Source organism: Mesoplodon bidens, assembly GCF_964165515.1.
Source record: "Mesoplodon bidens genome assembly, chromosome: 18".
Classification (NCBI taxonomy): domain Eukaryota; kingdom Metazoa; phylum Chordata; class Mammalia; order Artiodactyla; family Ziphiidae; genus Mesoplodon; species Mesoplodon bidens.
In genome coordinates, this window is record NC_138175.1 from 32,081,122 (window position 1) to 32,107,654 (window position 26,533).

General features: G+C 34.3%; 1 protein-coding gene across 14 annotated transcripts in view; it reads right to left on the bottom strand.

Moving 5' to 3' along the window:
- CHD9 (chromodomain helicase DNA binding protein 9) overlaps nt 1–26,533 on the bottom strand; it is a 246,307-nt gene that overhangs the window by 145,262 nt on the left and 74,512 nt on the right. For 8 of the 14 annotated variants that reach the window (XM_081216472.1, XM_081216473.1, XM_081216467.1 and 5 more), the window contains exons 2-3: nt 24,145–24,253; nt 18,402–20,024 (exon numbers count right to left, since the gene is read on the bottom strand). In XM_081216472.1, coding sequence (XP_081072598.1) covers nt 18,402–19,859 — 1,458 coding nt within the window. In that variant the 5' untranslated portion in view covers nt 19,860–20,024; nt 24,145–24,253. Of the gene's footprint in view, nt 1–18,401; nt 20,025–21,483; nt 21,629–24,144; nt 24,254–26,533 lie in introns of those variants that run through there. The other 6 variants (XM_081216475.1, XM_081216476.1, XM_081216477.1 and 3 more) reach the window with 2 other exon arrangements.

Below are 26,533 nucleotides of genomic sequence, written 5' to 3' on the forward strand. Positions count from 1 at the left end.
AATTCAACTTTCTAGTAATTATGGCTCAATTCAGTAAGAGATACAGCCACATGAGTAACATTAAGAAAGTGCTGACGGAGCAACTAAGCCCACGTGCCACAACTACTGAGCCTGCACTCTAGAGCCCGTGAGCCACAACTACCAAGCCCACGTGCCACAACTACTGAAGCCCATGCGCCTAGAGCCCTGCTCCACAACGAGAAGCCACTGCAATGAGAAGCCCACGCACCACAACGAAGAGTAGCCCCCGCTCGACGCAACTAGAGAAAGCCCACGCGCAGCAACGAAGACCCAATGCAACCAAACATAAATAAATAAATAAAATTGATTCTTTAAAGAAAAAAAAAGTGCTGAAAGCATAAGTTATAAAGAAAGAGAGTCAAAAACAGCATTTTTAAAAACATCTTTATTGGAGTATAATTGCTTTACAATGTTGTGTTAGTTTCTGCTGTATAACAAAGGTAATCAGCTATACGTATACCTATATCCCCATATCCCCTCCCTCTTGCATCTCCCTCCCACCCTCCCTATCCCACCACACACACAAAGCACCGAGCTGATCTCCCTGTGCTATGCGGCCGCTTCCCACTAGCTATCTATTTTACGTTGGATAGTGTATATATGTCAATGCCACTCTCTCACTTCATCCCAGCTTATCCATCCCCCTCCCTGTGTCAAGTCCATTCTCTATGTCTGCACCTTTATTTCTGTCCTGCCCCTAGGTTCTTCAGAACCATTTTTTTTTAAATTTAGATTCCATATACATGTGTTAGCATACGGTATTTGTTTTTCTCTTTCTGACTTACTTCACTCTGTAGGACAGACTCTAGGTCCATCCACCTCACTACAAATAACTCAATTTCATTTCTTTTTATGGCTGAGTAATATGTATATATGTGCCACACCTTTATCCATTCATCTGTCGATGAGCATTTAGGTTGCTTCCATGTCCTGGCTATTGCTAATAGTGCTGCAGTGAACATTTGTGGTACATGACTCTTTTTGAATTATGGTTTTCTCAGGGTATATGGCCAGTAGTGGGACTGCTGGGTCATATGTTAATTCTAGTTTTAGTTTTTTAAGGAACCTCCATACTGTTCTCCATAGTGGCTGTATCAATTTACATTCCCACCAACAGTGCAGAGGGGTTCCCTTTTCTCCAAACCCTCTCCAGCATTTATTGTTGGTAGATTTTGATGATGGCTATCCTCACTGGTGTGAGGTGATACCTCACTGTAGTTTTGATTTGCATTTCTCTAATGATTAGTGATGTTGAGCATCCTTTCATGTGTTTGTTGGCAATCTGTATATCTTCTTTGGAGAAATGTCTATTTAGGTCTTCTGCCCATTTTTGGATTGGGTTGTTTGTTTTTCTGATACTGAGCTGCATGAGCTGCTTATATATGTTGGAGATTAATCCTTTGTCAGTTGCTTCGTTTGCAAATATTTTCTCCCATTTTGAGGGTTGTCTTTTTGTTTTGTTTATGGTTTCCTTTGTTGTGCAAAAGCTTTTAAGTTTCATTAGGTCCCTTTTGTTTATTTTTACAAAAACAGCATTTTTACAAAATAAAATACAGCAAGACTTTGGAAATCAGATTATCTGATTAAAAAAAACAGTACTAATTACTTGTGGGATCTTAGTTCCCTGACCAGGGATTGAACCTGGACCCTCAGCTGTGAGAGCTCGGAGTCCTAACCACTGGACTAACAGCGAATTCCCTCTTTATCTTTTCTCAATATCTAGTTTTCTCAAATCTGTGTTTGAGTTTTAGGTCTGTGATTTATAAACTGTGGTACCTTGAGTTTGTTTTTTTCATTTATAAGTTAAGGTACCACAATTAACATTATAAGATTATTATGAGGATAAAATGTGATGACATATAAAAAGTATCCAACACTATCTGTATGACCCTGAGCAAGCTATGTAACTAACCTATGCTTCAAGCCAGTATCTGTAAAAAAAAGAGTAGATGATAAGATCTACCTCACAGAGTTGTTCTGAAGATTAAATGAAAAAAATATATGTAAAGCTATGAACATAAGTATAACTGCTCAATATTTATTGGTTGTTTGTATTTTTATTATTTTTCATAATTGTACTGATTTTCAATGGAAGGTTTGTACATTTACCTTGATTTTCTAGGACTCTGTCTAATCACAGGTACACACAAAAATTTATCTACAAAAATATTCATCATACTATCTAAGAAAAATAAACTGGCTATATAAACCATAGTATTTCTACATTATAAATTATCATACAGTCATTAAATGGTGTTTTAAGCCTTCCACTTAAGTCCAAGATGGAATAATAGGAACTGGATTTACCCTCATGCTTAAATCAACCGAAAAACCAAGCACAATATATAAGACAATAATTTTTAGACACTGGACATCAGTCAACCCATGACAGTAATCTCTGAGAGAAGGAAAACAATTGAGCTAAGGCTATTATCTTATTTGGAGAATAAGGAGGATGCTTCCAAGCTGCAGAACAACAGTGATATCAGGAAGTCAGGTAGAATATCACAACCTGTGTTGAGGAGACAGAGCTAGAGGTTCAGGGGAGCCAGAAAGACTAGTTTGCAGGGGAAAGTTCAGCAGAGTAGAGAGCTTCACAGGGAAAGACCTCCAGAGATCTTCAGTAGGTCTCCTCTCAAGGCTTTAGATAAGTACTGATCAATACTATTACTTTGTGAAGAAACTGCCCAAGGCCCAGAACAAACCACGTGAAAGCAACTGAGATCATACACTAAGGCCAGGAATAGTCCATCTTTCCATCAGCCAGACTGGAAAATCTTGTATTTCACAGGAATTGGACAGAGAACTCACAAGGCTATTTTGTCAGTAGTGGGGGAAAATTAGTCCTAAATATTGTCCATCCAAACAAAGCTTGGAAACAGATCTTATAAGGATACACCAATTTCCAAGTAACTTACTGTATCCCAGAACAAAACTCAAGAATATTTACACACACACACACACACACACACACACGAAGAATATTTACAAAAATGCAAAACTTTCCAGCACTCATCAGGGTAAAATTCACAATGTCTGGCACCTATTCAAAAATTATCAGGCATGCAAAGAGGCAGGAAAATACAACCTACATTAAGGCGAGAAATAAATCAATAGAAGCAGGCTCAGAAATGACACAGATGATAGATTTAGTAGACAAGGATAAGTAACATAGCTAGTATAATTATATTCCAAATGTTCAGTAAATTAGAGGAAAGATTAAGCATGTTAAGTAGAGACATGGAAGACATAAAATGAATGAAAATGAGATTTAAAAAATACATTGGCTGGAATTAACAGATTACACAGCAGAAGAAAAGAGTAGTGAATACATATTAATAAAAACTATCCAAACACAGAACAACAACAATAAAATCCAAAACCAAAGACAGGGAAAAGGCTAAAAAAGAAAACACAAACACACACACACAGCATGAGTGAGCTGTGGAACAACTTCAAGCAGCCTAATCTACCTGTAAAGGAGAACAACAAAAATATTTCAAGGAAAAGTTTCCATGTTTGACAAAAACTATAAGCACAGACCCAAAAAGCTCAACAAAACTCATGCACAAGGAACATGAAGAAAACCACATCAACAAGTATCAGAATCAAATTGCTTAAAAACATTAGAAGAGAGAAAATGCATAAAAGTTACCAGGGAACAAATACACATTTCATGCAGAGGAACAAAGATAAGAATTACAGAAGTCTTCACATCAGAAACAAGGCAAAACAGAAGACAGCAGAGCAACATACTTAAAGTAATAAAAATAAACATAAAAACCACTGGCAACCTAGAACTCTATATCCAGCAAAAATATCTTTCAAAAATAAAAGGGAAATGAAGACCTTTTATTTTATTTATTTTTGGCTGTGTTGGGTCTTCATTGCTGTGCATAGGCTCTCCCTAGTTGCAGCGAGTGGGGCCTACTCTTCATTGCAGTGCGTGTGCTTCTCATTGCCACGGCTTCTCCTGTTGCAGAGCACGGGCTCTAGGCACACGGGCCTCAGGAATCGTGGCATGAGGGCTCAGTAGTTGTGGCTCACAGGCTCTAGAGCTCAGGCTCAGCAGTTGTGGTGCATAGGCTCTAGAGCGCAGGCTCAGCAATTCTGGCGCACGGGCTTCGTTGCTCAGCAGCATGTGGGATCTTCCCCGACCAGGGATCGAACCCGTGTCCCCTGCATTGGCAGGTGGACTCTCAACCACTGCGCCACCAGAGAAGTCCCAACACCTTTTAGACATATAAAAGTTGAAAGAATTCATGACCATCAGACCTACACTACAAGAAATGTTAAAGGAAGTCTTTCAAGCAGAGAAAATGATATCAGATAGAAATTGGCATCTACATGAAGAAATGAAGAACACTAGAGGGACTTCCCTGGTGGTCCAGTGGGTAAGGCTCCGCGCTCCCAATGCAGGGGGCCCGGGTTTGATCCCTGGTCGGGGAACTAGATCCCGAATGCATGCCACAACTAAGAGTTCACATGCCACAGCTAGGAAGCCCAAGTGCCACAACTAAAGGTCCCACATGCCGCAACTAAGACCCAGCACAGCTTAAATAAATAAATAAATATTAAAAAGAAAAAAAAGAACACTGGAAATGGTATATATGTGGTTAAATATAAAATATATTTTTTCTTATTCTTAAAAGCTTATTCAAAGATAATTGACTGCTTAAAGGAAAATTAATAGAAATTTAGTGTGGAGTTTATAACTTCTATATAGAAGTACAATATACAACAACAAAAGCACAAAGTCCAGGATGGGGGAAATGGAAATACACTGTGATATCATTCATATAATATATATGAAGAGGTATATTACAATTTAAGGTAAACTGTGATAAGTTAAAGATGTATACTGTTAATATTAAAGCAACCACTAAAATAATATGACAAGAAGTACTAAATAGTAGCTCAACAAAGGCTTACTTTGTGTGCCAGATGTCAATTTACCACCTCTCAGGTCTAAATCCATACTTCATTGTCTGCTCCTGCAATAATGGAGTTGAAACCTGCACACATTTTTCCTTTGCCAGTGGCACAATGTCAAGCTTTGTTAGTAGGGGGCGCTGGAAGATTACTGGAAGATGAAGGGGTTTCAAATCCTGGTTCCGGTGTGTTCTCTTCAGCAGGCTACAGAAGAATACAGGAGCCAGCAGGACACAAAATCACCCCATGGTTAACTTCATATGACACCTTCTTAGGCAGCTTCAAGGGAAGTTTTGAGTCATAACATCGGTCTATGGGCACTGTCCGCCCCACCCCTCCAGTACCTCACAAAGCAGATGCCCAATGAGACTCACTAACAAGACACTGCAGCAAATTTCTCTAACATATGGTGCTCCATGACTATGCCCCCTCTAATGAAGTCTGGACTGCAGCCCTGGTGAGAGGTGCATGTCCAAGATTTTTTCCTTCCTTGAGTACTTTGTGTCCATCCTAGAGATGGTGGCTGCCCCATTTATCTGCTCTTTTTTGTACTTTTTTTTAAAAGATTTTTTTTTACGTGGACCATTTTTGAAGTCTTTATTGAATTTGTTACAATATTGCTTCTGTTTTATGTTTTGTTTTTTTGGCCATGAGGCATGTCGGATCTTAGCTCCCCAACCAGGGATTGAACTCACGCCCCCTGAATTGGAAGCATGGAGTCTTAACCACTGGACCACCAGAGAAGTCCCTGTACTCTCTGAAATTTTCTTTATGCCTTAGTAGTCAGTCTCGCATTAGACCAATCCTGTTTCAGTTAATAATTATTAATTAAAATCTCCCTGCTCGGGCTTCCCTGGTGGCGCAGTGGTTGAGAGTCCGCCTGCCGATGCATGGGACACGGGTTCGTGCCCCGGTCCAGGAAGATCCCACATGCCGCAGAGCAGCTAGGCCTGTGAGCTATGGCCGCTGAGCCTGCGCGTCCGGAGTCTGTGCTCCGCAACAGGAGAGGCCACAACAGTGAGAGGCCCGCGAACCGCAAAAACAAAACAAAACAAAATCTCCCTGCTCATATTAATGTATAGTTTCTGTCGTCCCACTGGACCATGACCGACACAAACGAAATCCTAAAAATTACTCTGTTAATCCAAAAATAGGCAGAAAATAAGGGAAAGAGGAATGAAGAATACACGGGACAAATATAAAATTAATAGCAAGATAGTAGGTTTAAACATATCAATATAATTAATCACATTAAATGTAAATAGTTTAATCACCTCGATTATAAAACAGATTGTTAAGTTGGATAAAGAAGAGAAAAATCAATTTTATGTTGCCTATAAGAAAGCCACTTTAAATATAAAAACAAACGGGTTAAAAGTAAAAGGATGGAAAAAGATATGCCATGCTAACACAAACAGAAAACAGAAGCGACTATATTAATACCAAATAAAGCAGATATCAGAGCAAAGAATATATGTAAAGCCATGAATATAAGCTATAGAACAAACCTAAATAAATGTAAACAAATTCAAAACATAAAACTTTGTTCTCTGATCACAATGGAGTTAAATTAGAAATCAATACAAAAACGGTATCTGGAAAAAGATTCAAATATTTATAAATTAAATAAACATTTCTACATAACTCACCGGTCAAATAAGAAATCAAAGGGGGGAATTCAAAAGTTTTTGAAACTGAATAAAAATGAAATGCACCTAAGACAACACTTAATGGCAAGTGTATAGCATCAAACATCTATATCAGAAAGGAAGAGTTCAATGAATGACTTCAATTTTTCAGTTTAAAAAAAGAGTAAATTAAACCCACAGTAAGCAAAAGAAATAATAAAAATATGAGAAATCAGTGAAATCTAAAGCAGGAAATAAGAGAAAATCAATGAAACTCCATAAAACTGATAAACCTCTAGCTACACTAATCAGGAAAGAAAAAAGATATTAATTATCAATGTCATAAATGTACTCTATTAACTGTACATTGAAAGGATAAAAATGAAAACATTATGCCAAAAAATTTGACAACTTAGATGAAATTAAAAAATTCTGAAAGGCACAAACTACCAAAAGCTTACTCATACATATAACCTAAGAGACATATGTTTATTAAAGAAATTAGATGTGTAATTAAAAACATTCCCAAAAATAAAAGTTCAGGCCCAGATGGCTTCAGTATTGAATTCTACAAACATTAAAGGAAAACAAAGAACTTCTACATGAAAACATAAGAAAAAACCTTGATGACTATAGGGTAGGCACAGATTTCTTAAATATTAAATAAGCACAGTCTATAAAATAAAAGTAATAAATAGGACTTGTTCAAAATTAAAAACTTTTGCACTTCAAAATATACTATTAAGAAAAGGGAGGGGCTTCCCTGGTGGCGCAGTGGTTGAGCGTCCGCCTGCCGATGCAGGGGGACACGGGTTCGTGCCCCGGTCCAGGAAGATCCCACATGCCGCGGAGCGGCTGGGCCCATGAGCCATGGCCACTGAGCCTGCGCGTCCGGAGCCTGTGCTCCACAACGGGAGAGGCCCGCGAACCGAAAAAAAAAAAAAAAAAGGGGGAAGCCACAGACTGGTAGAAAAAATTTGCAAAACATATATTTGACAACTAGAATACTACAACTCAATAATAAAAAAAAACCAATTTTTTTTAATGTGCAAACAATTTGGACAGAAACTTCACCAAAGAAGATATGTGGATGGCAGTAAGCACATGAAAAGATATTCAACATCATGAATGATTAAAGCAATGCAAATTAAAATCACAGTAAGACACCACCACCCACTCCTTAGAATGGCTTAAATTATTTTCCCAGTGGAAATAAAAGTATTTACTTGCAAAGACTGTACATAAATGTTCATAGCATCTTTATTTACAGTAACCCCAAACCAGAAACAATATCCACCAAGTGAATGGATAAACAAATTGTGGTGTATCCATATAATGGAATACTACTTAGCAATTAAAAGGAATGAAATATTATACCTGCAACTACTGGATGAATCTCAAAATAGTTATGCTGAGTAAAAGAAGCCAGATTAAAAAAGAGTACAAACCATATTATTCCATTATACAACATTCCAGAAAATGCCAACTCATCTACAGTGACAGAAATCAGATCAGTGGTTGCCTTGGTGGCGGGGGGAGTGGAGGATGGAAGAAAGGATTACAAAGGAACAATAGGGAACTTTTTGGGGTGATGAATATGTTAATTATCTTGATTGTGACGATGGTTTCCCAGGTATATACATGTCAAAATTTATCAAATTGCATACTTTAAATATGTTCAGTTTATTATATGTCAATATTAAGCTGAAAATTTGACAAATAGGTAAACGGTTATAGAGTATAAGACTAAAAGCATATAGCCCCAAAATATAAAAAGTGATTATTTCTAGTTGATGAGATGAGGGGTGACTTTTCTTGTTTGTGCTTTCTAAATTTTTTCTAAATACGTTCAGTGGACTTGTTTCACTTCTGTAGTTGTCAACTATCTATATCTCTTCACATACTAGGCAGTCAACAGGTGCTTAAACTAAATCGTTTTCATTGATAAACTTGAAATATTATGAATTCTCAAAGGAGAAACACATATAAATATCTTACAAAGCTAGGTAAAACTTTAGTACCCACCATCATTTTAGATCATTTATATATTATGTCTAAGCATATAATACTGGAGGTTCATGCATATTTGTAATATGGGTCTTATCTCCTTCATGAGTTACAAAAAAAGCAGAATGCCTCATATATTGTCTTACATATGACAGGTGTTCAAAATGTTTACTGAATTCATAAACGAATGTCTTATAGACAAAGCTGTTTTAGAACTACAACTACATCAGTGCTTAGCAAATAGTATGTTCTCAAAGATTTGTATCCAACTTTTAAGAAAATTTAAATCCCTCTGTTCAATATGAGTTTAACCTAAATCAAATACCAAGCAAGGACCACTTCTTATTTCATACATAGCACAGCACCACACGAAATCATAGATGATGACAAAGTACTTATGAAATTGAATCCAAAATTTCTGGAATCACAAGCTTCCAACACAAAAACACAGCTAAGAAATTACACAACAGTACTCAGATCCTGTGGCATTACATAGGATAAATAAAGTTCCTTAAAGAAATGGCTGATTCCAGGTCTGAGGCAAGGAAATTAAATACATCTTCTTACACCAGAAAGTAGAAGTACTTAGAGACTAATGAGGACATGTTAGAAGGGCAAGAGTTGGCTTGCAAAGATTCCCACTGGCAAAATATTCAAAAAGAATAATAATGGCAACGGATTATAACATATTCAATGTTTTTTTTAAATCCATGGGTCCAACTCTTTATAGAAAAATCCCACCTATTAATTACAAAGGGGTGAAGGTACTTTTACTAAGTGATAAAACTTAGCATCACCAATAATGGGACAAACTAAAATCATGTCTCGTAATGTAATCCAATAGAAGTATACAAAAATCATCTATGTGGCACCCTCACCAAGAAATGTTTAACTTGAATTATGACCAGACAACTAGACAAATACAGACAACAGGTCTGGACTTAAAAAAAAAAATGGTGATGTCAGGAAAGAACAACAAAAAGGCATGAAAAGCCTGTTTAGGTTAAAGAATATTAAAGAGACATAACAACTAAATGCAATGCCTGACCTTTGACTGGATTCTGGATTTTAAAACAAACATCTATAAAAATTATTAGGATAATTTAAGAAATCTGAATTTGATTATATGATTTTCTGTTATTGATGTTTTATCACTTAGTAAAAGTAACTTTTATTTAAAATAAAAATAGAGTGAGAAAGCAAATGTGGCAAAAAATTAACAGTGAGTCTATGTATATAGATGTCCACTGTATTATTCTTTCAACTTTCCTCTAAGTTTAAACTTTTTCAAAATAAAAAGTTAGGAAAAGCAAATAATACTTTCAATATAAACAAGTTTGAAGAAATTCATAATATTGATATTTCTAATATTGCTTAAACTGACTTGAAGTCACCTTTTTTCTTGTAAAGTAACAAAAATACAGATTTGCAGGCCTAGCCTTAGAAGTAAGTCTCTCTGTATTTGTAATGTCAGTACCCAGCACAGTACCTGATATATAAGTAGCAGGTGCTCAGTGAATATGTTTGTTGCTTATGCTCTTATGTTGTGATACGGTAGAAAACACAGTGAATTTAGAGTTAAGTTTCTGCTAAACCATTAGTAGCTGTCCGGTTTTAGACAGGTCACTTTCCCTCTTGACACCTCAAAAACTTGATCTGTAAACTGAGAAATAATACCAACTTATATATACCCCAGATTATTACTAAAAAGTTCAAATAATGTAAGTAAAACCACTTAAAAATACTATGCAACTTGTTTTATTATTTCTATCTCTAATTACACTCTCAATGTTTACCATATTAGTTTTTAAAAATTACTTCTAAAAGTCTTACTTTCATTTGAGGAATTTAGAGGAAAAAAATCCTGGGAAATTTATTTAGCAATATAATCATTTAAGTCTATCTCTCAGTAACTAGTTATTTCTCTTTTGACAAAAAAGTAATGCTCAAAGTTTACTCACATAGCACAGGGTTTTTTTTTTTTTGTTGTTGTTGTTGTTTAACACTTTTGTAATAGTTTGTAATAAATTTAAGTAGATTAGAAGCTCAAAAGAAAAGGGCCTTCTTTCTTTCTGCCATTTACAAGAGCCACTGGACCTTAGACAGTTATATATTATATGTACACATATTATAATACGTATATAAAATATATATGAAGGATCAAGTAAGTACAGACTGTCAAAATGTCATGAAACAAAGGGCTAATCTAGAAACTTAGAGGGATACCTTCTTTAAATTGGATGGATCAAAGAAATTAATTGTCTGTAATTATCACTCATTCCAAATCACTTACTTGGAAAGCTAAGGGAAAGTGCTAGAAACCTCTATCAACTGAAACTGAATCACAAATGAAAAGAGAACACCTCTGAAATTATAATATAGATCAATGGGAGAGTATGACTTAATTTTCAATTTGAGTTCTTCAAAGGCAAAAGACCATATCTGATTCATTTTTGTAACTTCAGTGCCCAGCATAATCTTTTACACCTGGTAGACATCTAATAAATACCAAACAAATAAAAGCAGCAAAAATGGAACTTTCCAAAACACAGAGGTTATATAAAATTCATTCATTCACACATCTACAGTTTATATCTACATTTGACAGATACAATAAGGGTGCACTTTTTAACACTAAAAGGATAGTTATAAACTGAAGATACGTTGAAAGGTATACATGGAAAAAAAAACACACACACAAAAAACAAAACCCAGCAACTCAAAGATATTTCTTAATTTGGAGACAACCAGTTGTAACTGTATCTTACAACACATTAATTGTAAGTGCCTCACCATAGTGTGGTATCATTCTCACTTCTGAACACCCTTAAACACTATAAAAAGGAATGTTAAGCAGTTATATGACAGCAAGCAAAATGACCTAACACTGTTTTTGCTTTTTGTATGAGGACAGAGTAAAATCTTACCCAGCTCTAAAATTCTATGATTCCATGAAATGTTCAATGTAAACTTGTACTGTTTTCAGGTATACAAACATATATTCATGTAGGGAAAAAAACTTTGCTTAAAGATTGGTTCTTAACCATTATTATCTTGTAATAGTTTTAAATGGAATATAATCCATAAAAATATTGAATCACTATGTTGTACACCTTAAACTAATATTGTAAATAGTACAAAACTTCAATACAAAAAAATGATTGCCCTCCTTTCATAATTTGTAAGGTATTACTTGCATAATAAATGTGCAAGTTATTATTTGCACAGTTGACCTGAATAAATTATCAGATTTTAACTGAAAACTGCAGTCTAAGCTTCCTAAAGCTTAGACTGCAGTTTTCAGTAACTATGCACTTTCTATCTCTTTCCATATATTACCCATACCATATTGTGTTAAAATATTTCCTTAATTTAAAATCATTTCAGTCCAATTACCCAAACAAACCTGATCTCCCATATTTAAGTACTCCAAAACAACTGTGTATTCATATTATCGTAATAGGAATAAAGTTTGATGGCTCAGTAGCCCCTAACGCATTTTTTTTCGATTTCAGGTATTAATAATGATAAGCAAATGACTGAGTGGTCCTAAGGTATTTGGGAGTGCACCTCATCAATAAAATTAAATACAATATACACCTGTAACTTATATACATCAACCATACTTCAACTTAAAAAAATAGCAAGGGTAAAAAACAAAAACAAAAGACTTAAATACAACAAAACTTTGTTAGACCTACTTTGAAGTTTGGCTTGAATCTCATGCGCTTCACACACTGCACTAATCCACAAATTTCTCACCAACTGCTGCCTCTTCCCCACCCCTGGAATTCACTTCCTGTTCACCTCTCACCCTTAAGTATGCATGTCAGAAGTCAACAGCCTTAAAGCTACTGTTAACAACTAGAGTTTCTGTTACTCAATGCAGAGCTCAATCCTTCTACAATATAGTACGTAGTTTAATAATTAAGATATTTTAGAACTAGCTAATATTCCACAAATTCCCAAACAGAACATTTTAATCTAGAAGATTTGACAGAAATGTCAAAACCAAAAACTAGTCCACTATAACTGAAAATAAAGCAACTAAAAGGGAAATTCCTGCATAGAATTTCTATTTTGTTTTGGCTTTGACAGCAAAGAATTTTGAAACTTCTTATAAGCAATACCTTGCCAAATGCATAAAGATTTAAACAAATTCTGATAAACAGAGGAATGTTACTTTGTAAAAATTTAAATTATTCAATGAAACAATCTAAATATTACTTAGGTAGTTTTTTCTCTTCTTTTGGTCTAGGGCATAAGCGGAGTGACAAGTTTTTAAATTATTCGTTATCTGTCTGTTGATATTTTGATGTGGGAAAGTTATGACTATTTAAAAAAAAAAACCCAAAACCAAAAACTAAAAAACCAAAAAAACTAGCAAAGAGCTTGGGATCCTCTGAATTCAAGGGGTATGAGCAAAGTATAGCAAATTCCTTGCTTTAGGTTTACATTTAGTTTTAGAGGTTTTCCTCCTTTTTTTTTATAACAATTTCACTTACAGGCAAAATTAGCTGTGCTTCTGCTTAAGATAACTTTCAAATATCTAATGTGTTCCAGTAAATTCTTACTTAAGTGAGGGTGATTCCTGGAGGTGTAACAATAACCATTACAAATTTGAACATACAAGACCTCCCTATAAAAATCTAAGATTTCTTTTCATCTTTTCCTAACTGATCATTCTACCACCATCACCATCACCCTTGCCGGGGGCGGGGGGCGCGGGGGGCAGGGAGCCATATAATTAAAGATTTTGATGCTTAATAGAATACATTTCAACTATCTGGAAAATTTACCCATCTATGATAAATAATTCCCTGATGTTCCTGGATAGCAGAGAACTTGTCACATTTCCTTACTTCCTTATTTGTAATTGCCACTCAGGAGCTAAACAGGCAATATGAATGATATATCTTAAAAAGAAACCCAAAATTAACAACCATAGAATCTTAAGAGTTGAAAAGAACCTACCAATTTAGTCCATTTTCCATCCACTGTAGGAATTCCTTCTGTGACACATCTGAGCCATTCCGTCTCCCTGCTTTCAGTGAAAGAGCTTTACTTCAAACTTCCTTATACTAATCTGCTTTTCTGTGACTGCCACTTAGTAGACCCAATTCTGACCTCTAAAGTCCTTCAAACATCTGAAGATAATTATCAGGTTTACTTTTAGGGCATTTGCTGTTATCATCTTAAAGACAATCTTATTTAAAAAATGTCAAAACACTTTTGGAAGCAACAGCTATTTCACTTTATTTTTGTTCTTTGTTGTTTTGGGGTTGTTTTTCCCTCTGATAATGAACAAACTATCTGCCAGTATAGCCAGAAAACATGAGATGAATGGTCTTCTCCACTTAAAGATTCGAAAGCAAGTTTCTACCTCATCAGTAAGGTAGATTTTTAAAGGGGTGGAGGGTGAGGTGAGAAGGATGAAATCATTTAGTATATTATTGTTATATATTACACTGCATTAATAATATACTTTGAGGTAAGTGAAAGTAGTTAAGACCATATATAATGGAGTCAAATCTGATTTGAGTCCAGTCTGGCCACTGGCTGTCTCTACACTGGCTGTGTGACTTGGGATATATTACTTAACTTTTCTGTACCTCAGTTTCCTCCTGTGGAAACTGAAGGAAATAACTGACTCCAAATAAAAGGACTGTTGTGAATGATCAATGTGTTAATAATATATGTTAAGTATTTACAACAGTGGCACAAACATAGTGCTCTATCATAGTGCTAGTTATTCTAATTTTTGCTTACTACTCTGTACCTACTTTAAATTGAACTATTATGGTAATAAACACAACAAAAATATAAACATATTTTAATTACCTTGATTCAGATTTTTCCAGATCTCAATAATAACTTTACTGTTATAAGGTATTTAGCAACCTTACAATGGCAAACTTTTAGCCATTCAAAATCATTTTCAGAAAAATATTTTATGACATGAAAAATGTCTGCAACATATTAATTGGAAGGTTAAAAAAGCAATTTGCCAAACAGCATAAACTATGTAATCTCAACCTTGTTTCTTAAAAATGCAAAAATATGTAGGTGGAGGACAAGGAAGAGAAAGACAACAAGTCTCACTGAAAACTGATACAACAAAATGTCAACAGGGGTATAGTGATATTACAAGTAACTCATTTTTCATCTGTTCTCTATGTGGTCCAATTTTTAAATAATGATTATGTATTAAAGTTTTCATCAGAAAAAAATCCAATATTTTATTATTTATTTATTTGGCCGCACTGAGTGGCTTGTGGGATCTCAGTTCCCTGACCAGGGACTGGACCCGCGCCCCCTGCAGTGAAAGCGAGGAGTCCTAACCAATGGACTGCCAGGGAATTCCCAAAAATCCAATATTTTAAAATGTGCCTTACATTGACTGTTCTAACTTTTCTCTAAGTTTCTTTTTTTTGAAGCTCATAAGTAATGTAAGTTTCCCTACCTTCAGGGGAAAAAAAAAAAAATTCAAGGTATTAAATAAAGTAATAAATTCATCAGAATACAAAAGCCAACAAGGAATTATGTACAATTACATACATCATAAAATTCTATCTCCTATGTTGATTGCTATTTTAGCTATCCCACATATCTTTCACTGCTGTAGAACTTTTACAGTAAATTTAATTTACAAACATTGAGAGATCGCACACTGCTCTAGAGTGTTTCCACTTTACAAATAATAAGACAAAAATGAAAGATTTTGTTACAAAATAGCAGTATGTCATAAAAGAGCAATGAAAAGTTGATAGTATTATTCTCTCAAAATTCCTTTGCTATAAAAGTTAGAGATGAAAATAAGCTAGTATTTTCTCTATTATGTTTTGTGAGTATTTACATTCAGAAACACTTCCTATTGCTTCTCATCTTTTTTCTCTTCTCTTTTTTAAATGGTAAAATTCTAGAGTCAATTATATAAGAAATGTTCTCAGCAATATTCACTGTTTTTAATGACTGACACAGACTAAGACATTTGAAATTATATCCACAAACACCCTACCTCAGTTGGGGAATAATAAAAAGCAAGGCTTAGAAATATTCTTTACATATCCAATATTCTCAGTGAAGCTTTCTAAAATTCTAAATAGAGTGCCATCCATGAGTTTTCAAACAGTAGATTAATAAATATCTTGTTTGGGCTATAACAATATGTGTCCTTTTTAAAAATTTTGATAAAGCAAAAATTATGCCGCTTTATTCTATACACATATTTAACAATGCTAATTTAGTCTGAAATGAAATTACTACGTTTGAGAGAGTTAAAAAAAAAAAAACCTAGGAAAAAAATAGTTTTCATAGAACCTGGGGAAAACTGTAATAGTGTAACATTTTGTCTACGTCGTAACCATAACTGTTCAGAAAATGCCAAAAATTACACAGATAAAAGACATAAATGCTCTGCCACAATTTGTCATAAATTATAAATATTAAATAATTTAAATTTCACATATTTAGGATATCTGACATAATTCTGTACATATAACACCTATATGCAATCCATATTAATCATAATCATAATCGCCCACCTTCTCTACCAATCCATCTCTATTCTTCACCCCGACAATGAGAAATGTCCAACTCCAAGTCTTAACACTAAGAAATAATAGGAAACTTGAGAACAGACTTTCAGTAAGTCAGATAAGTATTCAAAGCCAGCTGCCCTTTATCAGTTTTTAAACATGTAACAAAAAGAATAAGAAGTTAGTAAAACAAAACAAACTCTGAAACAAAAAGGTGAGTAGATTTAAATAAAACCTTATGAATATATCAGTGTAGGTAAGATGACTTATTAAAGGCTGCTGCTGATGGGTCTGAAAAAAGTTTCTCTCAGATGGTATTAAGTACTGGTATCTAAATATTAGTATTAGGTTTAGTAATAATATCTAAATATTAGTATTAGGGACTACTTTAGATATTTATAATTATCCTCCACTCATTCCAAATCTATAAAAGGGAAACTGTACTTCTTTTTAAAGCCGGTAGAACACGTTTAGGAAAACATGAATTAAAAAAAAAATCCTCAGAAAAATACAATTAAGAAAAGAAGTTAATAAATTTCAGATTTTATAACTTCAATTATATGCTGGACAAATTAATTAGTCAAGGTAGACAGATATCTACATAAAAAGTAGATAGATGACCCTAGGTTCAATCAGTAGAGGTTTTCCCCCAGGGTCCTTCTAACTAAGATGCTTGATCCTCTTCCAGTAGAGGGAGCAAAATCATAATATTATTATATTCAGGCCACAAAAAGAAGGGGAGGAGGAGAGCTTACAAGTCCCTTTTAAATATCTTAAGTTTATCTAGACAATTCAAAAGCTGTACTGAAAATACCATAATCCCCAAAGGAAAAGAAAAAGATTTTATCTTTTTCAAACACTTCAAAAATGGTTCCTAAATACTTAGTTTCAAGAACCATGGTATACTTCATTGTCCACCAAATCTCACAAGTAAACAACGTACTGAAGCATTTTATAAATCTTTAATTTAACAACAAACTTTCAGAAAAATGATAAAAATATTGCATTAAATACATTTAAAAAATTTTTTAAATACATTCACATGACAAAAGCTATAAAAAACAAAGGAAGGTGTAAAATAATCTATTTCCTTTCAGTATTTTTCATATGCATATTTTCATACTGCTTTGAAAAAAATTTTAATTTTAATTATTTAATTAAATTAAAAACTAAATTTAATTACACTTATAAAAATATTTATTAAGTGCTTATTATATGCTAGGCATGGTTTTAAGCACTTTTACATGTTACAACTCTCTTCATCCTTATCAAAGCCCTTTTATTTTCCTTATTTAAAGATGAAGCAAATGAGATGCATAGAAATTATTTAAATAGCTAAAAGTCACGCACCAAATAAGTAACATGAGCCAAGATTCTAACCCCGGCAGTCTGGAACCAAAGCTTGTACTCTTAACCACTTTACTGTGATCTTAAGTTTGAATTATGTTTTTCCCCTATCACTAACATATTATCGAAGTCTTTTTAATGCCTATAATAGTCCATCTAATACGGAAATGATAACAAACTATGCTGTTTCCAATTTTCCCTTATCGATACAGCAAGATAAATATCTTTTGGTATATTACTTTTGCTATGTTTGGGTTATTGTAATAAAGTATTTGTATACTCAAACATGCCACCAAATTGCTTTCCAAAATATCTGTTATCAATTACAAAGCTATGTAAAAGTTCCAATTTCACTATAAATTTGCCAGCGTTAAGCATCAAAATTAAAAAAATTTTTCTAGTAGGTAAAAATGAAACCACACCGCAACTGAGTTATTACTAAAGTTGCATATTATTCTGAACGTTATGTTTACTAATTCGACTTCCAATTTTGTGAATTTCAGCTTTTATGTTTTATCCAATTATCAACAGAGATATTATCAAATTATATGAGTTTTTTATAGGAATATTAACTCTACACCCATTATATTTGCAATAAAATGTTCCCAATCTATTGTTTTCCTTTTAATTATGGTTATTAAGTTTTTGTTTGTTTTTGATAATAAATCTTTCTGTTAAAGGCAATCATAATTGAAAGTTACAAAAGACATCTTAATACCTTATAATTTTCTAAATATAGAAATCTATTGCTTTGAGCACACCAATGAATCACTTTCAAATATAAGACTACTGAAAACAGAAACCTGTATCAAAATATACATTCACCTGACAGAATGAGTTTGAGAAATTCTGAATATGTCTCATATGAAATTAACTCAATGAGTAAAAACTCACCCCACCCCAAACCACCAAAATTAGAGCTACATACCTGTCGCTGTAAACACAGGCGATTTCTGTCATGTAAATGCTGATGATTAGAAAGGGATGAATGCCAACTCCGAGCCTGAGTATGCAACTGAGTTTGAGCCATATCAGAAGGCCGTGTCACAAGATGTGAAGTAAATTGCCGATCAAGGTCATGATCTAAAACATGACTTGAATTATCTTGCCCAAATGCTGACTCATCAAATTGGGGAAGGAGACCCTCCTGAAGGAGGTCTTCTGGGTCAAGTCCTGTGAACGGCTCAGTTTGAGATTCCACTTGATGAAGTAAATTCTCTTCTAAAGATGAAAAGCCATTAGTTTCTACATGATCATTGAAATGGCCCATTTGAGTTCCTGAGTCAACAGGATCCGGGAAGTTCATGTGAACAGGAGATAATTTTGAATTGCTGTAATTACCCTGAGGATGTGATGAATGCAACATTTGGAAGTTATTTGAATGCAGCGATGTATTGGGATTTAACATATGCTGAGTCGATTCTTGCTTGATTCCCCTATGAGGTGAAAAGGAATTACTCCCAGTAAAATCAGATAAAGTCTGATTTGTATGATTAGGTGCAAGAACTGCAGAGGACTGAAGAAGACTATTTGGTGACACATGATTACTGGAAAAGGAATAATGTGAAGAAAACTGCTGTGAATTACTGACAGAACAAGAAGTCATATTTGGAGAAGGTCCATTAAAATTTCCTTCTTGATGATTGCTACACTTCAGGAAGTGTACTGAAGGATTTGACGTTTGAGAAAATTGCTGCATCGAAAGGGACTGTTGTGAAGTAGATGCATTATTAATTTGTGGTGGATGGTTAACACTGACTCTGTGTGGACCAGAAACATTAACATCCATAAAATTTTTAGACTGGCTAAGAGAATTTTGCCCTGGGTTAAGATTATTTCTGTTTTGTTGTGAGCGTAGTGAAGTGCACTGTGTTTGTTGTTCATTGGCCTGAAATAAGGCAAAGTCATGGTGTGCCACAAAGCTTTTAGTTTGATGCATAGAGTGAGAATGTCCTTGTTGGTGAAAAGGAGACCCATTTTGACTTGAAATGCTAGTAGCTGTCTGATGGCCCCACATTGGACTGCCATCTGCTACATCTGGAAACAAACCATTGGGCTGGTTCTGAGGGTGGATCGGAGAACAGTTAAACTGAGAGTGTGGAGATAACACATGTTCAGCTGGGCTACCAAAAGACTGATTAACTTGGTGAAATTTCATGGAATCAAACTGATTTAACTGTTCATAATCAGTCATCTTCTGATGTGTTGGAGTACCTTGAACATGGTTCAGTGAGTCTATGTGCAAAGGTTCAAATTCTGCACCCAAGTTCAATTCATCAACTAGTGAAACAGGTCCTGGTTGTACAAATGCATCATCTGACAAACCTTCTAAGGTCTCACCAAACAGATTGGCATCATCAAAAAAGTCCATCATTGGATCTGTCATCTTGAAAAATTCAATAACAAACTGGGCTGTTCACTCCAAATGGAGTATATTCAGCTTCTCTGTAGTAGATATTATTGGATCATTTCCAAAGGTCATCAACTAATCCGAAAGAGGTCAATGTTCATTATTGCTCTAGATAACGACATGTCAGGAAGTGTCAGAATCCTAGGAAATAAGAACAAAAAGAAAGTCTGATAATAAATACTCACTAAAGTTTTACAAAGTTTATATATGATTTAAAAAACATAAAATCTCAGTGTACAGTATGTTTTGGTAGAGTAATTCATTGCAAATAGCTCATTAATATTCCCTACAAGGAATCGACATATATACACTACTGAATGTAGAATAGTTGGCTGGTGGGAAGCAGCAGCATAGCACAGGGAGATCGGCTCGGTGCTTTACGATGACCTAGAGGGCTGGGACAGGGAGGATGGGAGGGAGGCTCAAGAGGGAGGGGATATGGGGACATGTGTATGCATATGGCTGATTTGCTTTGTTGTGCAACATAAACTAACACAGTATTGTGAAGCAATTATACTCCAATAAAGATCTATTAAAAATATATATATATATATTCCCTACAAGGAAAAAATTGCTGGTACGGGGACATGACTATATGCATTTAAAAATAATGATGTATGGGCTTCCCTGGTGGCGCAGTGGTTGACAGTCTGCCTGCCGATGCAGGAGACATGGGTTCGTGTCCCGATCTGGGAGGATCCCGCATGCCGCGGAGCGGCTGGGCCCGTGAGCCATGGCCGCTGAGCCTGCGCATCCGGAGCCTGTGCTCCGCGGCGGGAGAGGCCACAACAGTGAGAGGCCCGCGTACCGCAAAAAAAAAAAAAAAAAAAAAAAAAAAGTAATGATGTATATTACTTCATTTTGAAGTTCACATGTTATAATGACAGAATGTAAAGTAAACTTGAGAATGGAATGTCAGACTCTCTCCCATACCATGAAATGGCCATCACTCCCCAGCAGCTCTAGCATATATAAAATATATATGTATGACACTTTAATATTATGTCTTGCTAAGATAACTGACATCAGAATCCTCTTAGATTAGCAAGTATGTTGTGATCTTTTGCTCTAGACCTCTTGAGCAGATAAAGCTACTATTTCATATGGTACATGTGGAACTACATCAAGAAGAGCAATTGTATGAGGTCATGGTAAGCTGGCCCTAAATGAGATAAAAGTTAGCCATCTGATCAGCTGACAGACAACACAGACATGTGCTATGTTGGGGATGTTGCAATATATTGCCACCATGGTCCTCTTGTTCATCTACCATGGAAGATCAGCCTATTGACAGCCAACTGATTTAGACATCTGTGTAGCAAAACCAAGCACCTTTCTGTTAACAGTTATATTCGTTACTCTATCCCTAAGTGGCCCACCATAAAATCATTTGGAATAACCCGTTGCTTATTATAGCTACTAAACTGTGCAAATAAAGTGTATTGATAATCAAGCTGAGGCAAAAACAAACAGTAGCTTAAGCTAAGCAATAAATTAATCTTATGATAATATCAAGAGAAAAAATGATAACATTTATACACACACACACCTCACATATACATACATACAATTTATGTGTGGAAAGGATCTAACAGGTTACTTGCTAATGTGAAATGGCTGGTTAATTTTGTTCCAGGCTTCACTCATTCCAAACATTTTCAACAAAGGTAATTTAGGGTTCTGACCCCACTGTCTTGCACAGAGAACCACAAATGGAGATTCTTGCTTCTCTACATATTAGTTTATTCAAAAATTAGCAAAGGTCTAAGAAACTTTTCCAGAACTTCTATTTTGGGAGGTCCATTTTAGAAAATATAAATATCCTAAACAAAATGTCTGTTCACTATTTAAATGAAGAAATACTTCTGAAAAATTCTGAGAAGGAAAAACTACCAAAATCTATATTAATTTTACCTAGAAATGGACTTATCAATCACAATGGTATACAAATGCTTTAACAAACATATAAATTTAAAAAAGGTAAAATACAGAGAAAAAGAAGAAATTATTTTTCCAGATTTTATAATTGTGAGACCAAGCAGATAGAGTACTGTATGTTCTGAACTGAACATAGCATTAGCCAAAAAAAAAAAAAAAAGTAGGTTAAGTCACTTCTCTGGAACATATCTTATATTTAGCTATAGACTCTAGACAAGGAAACAAACATCTATGTATATACCTAACCCAACAGTCAGAAAAGCAACGTCCTATATATTTTTTAATGGATGTATGATTATTTACCAAGAGGAAAAAAGAAGAATTACAATGGAGGTTACCAAATCCAGTATGTTATCAAATACAAAGTACATAATTAGCTGATGTAACATGAAGAAATAAACTATAACACTATACCACTTTGAATTTTTATTTTATAATCTGTGAAATAACTTTTAAGAACATTTTTAGACTTAGACTTATTCCAAACGATTTGAGACTTTCCTCTCCCATGAAGTACTCTTTTTGGTCCATAAACACCTGATTGTTGCTCTGTAAGAAAATGTAGAATTGCTGTCATTGCTTCAACAACAAATATTTGCTCCACTAATATTAAATTTATGCTCTGCTACTCTGTCTCTGTGCCTCTCTGTATAATCAATAACTTTTTTTTTTAAAGCTGAATAATAGTGTATCTTTTTAGAGATATTTTAAGTAATTAAACATGTATAGTACCGATGTACATAGCCCAGCTGAAAGTGATGGCAATATAAAATCTATGACTAAGTTTTTGTATACACAGGCAATGACAACTACTCCCTGACAGCCACGGGGCAGACAGTGACTGAGACACATCCTATATCAGAAATATTAAAAGTAGAAAAAATATGCATCTTAGAACTGATTAATTTCCTGAATATTCAGAATGTATTACTTCAAGAGTTCAGAACCCAGTACTACAAAAAACTACTGCCCAATCGAATGCTGAAGGTAAATTATCTGAAGCATATGACTTTAGTTCATATATTCTTAATTATTGTGATAATAGTGAACATAAAATATAAAACATTCTGAATTTATATTGTGTACTACAGGCTTGTACATTTGTTTTATTCTTAAGAAATAGTTAAATGTTTTTTAGAACACTGTTCTGGAAATAAGTTTATGATGTATCAGAACAGTAATATTCCATTTAGGAAAGAAATGGTATAGTCTTTGAATTTTTGTACATTATGGTAGATTATGCTAAAGCAAAGTATTTTCTACGTTTATGTAACCCGAAGCCTACCGAAAATATGGGGAGAAGTAAAAAGTTTAATTAAGAAAACAATTTTGCTATCTACTTTTCCAACAAACATTTATTGATAAACAACTTCTAGGCACTAGGATGATGAATAATAACTGACCTCTGAAGGGGGATACAGACAAGTAAATAGACCATTACCAATATAAAACAATATTTGTGCTTTTATAAAAGTACAAACAGAAGAGGAACATCTAATGAGGAAAATGAATATAGATACCTTACTATACTAAGAAGATATATATTTCATATGCAACAAGATACATGTAAGTCATCAACCTTAGTTATAAAAAAAGAAAGTAAAGTTGAACTATGAAAACATGCCCATAAAATCTAAAAAAATGGTCATCTTTTCTGATTTGAACAGTTTATTCTACAATTGCTTAACTGATTAATCAATTAAGCTCCTCTTAAGAGCTATCATCTTACTTCATTCTAGTAAATGTACGATTTTCCAACTTTATCAAAACATCACATCTGTCCGATTTTAACTATTTAATTAAGCAAATATTTATGGACTGTCCATTACGTCCAAAGCAGCTTTGTAGAAACTACAAAAGCCCCTGCCCTCAGGAAGTTCAGAATCTAAATGGGGGAGATAAGGAGTAATGGCACAAGAAAAGCACGTCATATACTGAATAAAATATGATAAACGTGGCTTAAGAGAGGCACAAGTTTATCTATAAGGTGATTTATAAAGAGAAGAGAGCATACTTGGCAAGTTATTCAGGAAAGCTTCTTAGAACAATTAGCATTTGAAGGGGTCTTAGAAAAGGGATTGGAAGGAAAGGCCAGGCAAAGAATTCAGGAATAAAGAAATGGCAGGCAGGAAGGAAGTATATTTAGGAAATAGTATGACCACTGCAGAGTATATAAAAGGAGAAAAGTGGAAAATAAAGGTGGAAATACAAGTTGGAGCAATGCTGTAGTGGGCCTTATCAATTAAGTACATTAAATTAAGACATTTGGGGGACAGAATTCTTCTAAAGTTAAAACAAGTATTTAGAATCAAAAACAAATTACTTATCTATCTTCATTTCTACAGTCATCCGATGCCAAACATGATGATGATCATATAAAATGGATTCAAATATCAATAGGACAGAATCCCTGCCTTCAAAAAATTCATAATCTAGAGGGGAAGAAAACACATAAACAAATAATATGATATACGTCTTAGCAGAGGTGTATACAAATCACTATATTGTGGTAGTACAGACTGGATAGCAATTAATTATGTCCAGAAAAGATCAGGAAAGGCATAGAGAAGAGGTGATATTTGAACTGGGTCATATGAGTAAAAATAAGACCTCTAAATATGTGTTCTATAACAGAATATATATATATATATATATATATATATATATATATAAACTTACTTCAATGGTAAATTTACTTTCCTTAGTGTCTAATAGTTGCTTTTTCTCCAAGACATTTCTATATTCTCTAAGTCTCTCAATAATTTCGAGACTAAATGAATTAGGCTTCCCAGTAATTTCCACACATTAATAGCTTTTCCAGCTAAATACAACCATTGATCCCTACCAAGTTATTCAGTCCTCTATTATAGTCATGTCTGCAACATTTCTATACAGTATTAAATTTCTGCTACATTAATTTTTACTTTGTTTATGAACTACTTATAGCTATTTCATATTTGTACCTGGAGAAAATTCAGTTTAGGATGCATCTCCTATAGAATGACTCTGCCTACTCAAGGCTGTCTAGTAATCTGTGCATATGATAAATCATAAATAATACTGCATTGTGATAATATATTACCTTTTCTCTCCAGCAGACTCTACACCCTTGGAAAAAAGGAACACCTTTATAATCTTTGTATCCTTAGTATGTTGCCTAGCATAGTAGGCATGCAATACATTTTTGCTAAATCAGTGAATGACTACACAGGAATTAGAAAGAACATGATACTTTAAACAAACACTAGACCTGAGTCCTGGCTCTACTACCTTCTAGCTGTATGACCTTGAGAAGATCACGTACTTTTTGTTTTCATCTGTAAAAGAAACCCAAAGAACAAAAGTAACTATACAAAATATTAACTACAATTGTCTGCTCCAAAGATGAAAGGTAAAATACTCTACCAGTAAGCTGTAACCTCTATTAGGGTAGAGAACAGGTCTTTTACAATCCCCTCACTCTCTTGCATTGTACCTAAAACTGGCAAGAGCACAGAGGGAACACTAAAGAAATGCTCAGAGGTGAGCCAGGACAAGGCATTTTGGGAACTACTCAATAGCATAATGTGGCCAGAGCATGCTATTAGCCCAATAGAGAGATGTCGAGAGGCAAGCAGAAGTCAGATATCCAGGTCTTTTATTAGCCATGTTAAGAAATCTGGACTTTATCCTAGAGGCAACAGGGAACTATTTCACTGATTAAAATTTCTTCTCTGGCTTAACACTTGACTAACATTTTTACTGTGGCTACTAACATTTGAAGTTATTGTTAGCAAATATCACCTCTTCCAATGACAGTGACCAAAACACTTAAAGTTGGACCCAGAAACATTTTTTAAAAAATTAAATGATAATGACAAGGATATTAGTCATTTTAAAGAATATCCTGGGAATTCCTCTCTATTTGCTAGATGGGATGCTGCCCAATTCATAAATCATTTAATAAAGCCAATTAGATCTTTAAAATTAAAAAGAAAAGAAAATTCTTACTTGGCAAAATAAAAAGCTGGCAAACTTGAGTTTGCCATTTCTTTGTTTAAAAAATAAAAGTTCTGTATACTTCTAGAAACAACTCTTGTTAAGGCATTCAAACTAGGCTTAAATACCTGTTAGAAAGTTCTTTACATCAAGTCAAATTTCCTCCTTCTTTTCTAGGCATTTACTTTGAGATTGTTTGAAATAAATCTAATTGTGACAAACCTTCAAATTCCTGAAGACTTATGTCTCCCTTAAAGCTTCTCTTTTCAAAGCTATAGGCAAAATATTCCCCATTTACTGAAATGGGAAAAATTTTATCTAAAACGGTTAAAGTAAAACGTTTAATGTTAAAGGGATAAACCTTCAACTATTGGTCCCATATTACTAATTTCCCTAGGGTTCCTATAGTGCGTCTAAGTACATGACAGGTAGATAGTACAGAATTTACTAGCTTAATACTAGTAAAATTATGTGACAATATACTAGTAACCAGGTGAAACCACCCTGAAATAGTACTAATTAATTTTCCAATAGTGTACTACAGAATTTCTATCATCAGCTTGTCTGGTTCAGCTTAAATGAAGGTGATTTTAAGTTGGAAGGCAGACTTAATTACCATAGTTAACAGAACCAAGATACAAAAGAATCTCAAGAGAATGGAGCAATGGATCAAATCTAATAACTTTTAACTATGGGGTTCTGTTTTCAGTGCAGATAACCAATTCTACAAGTAC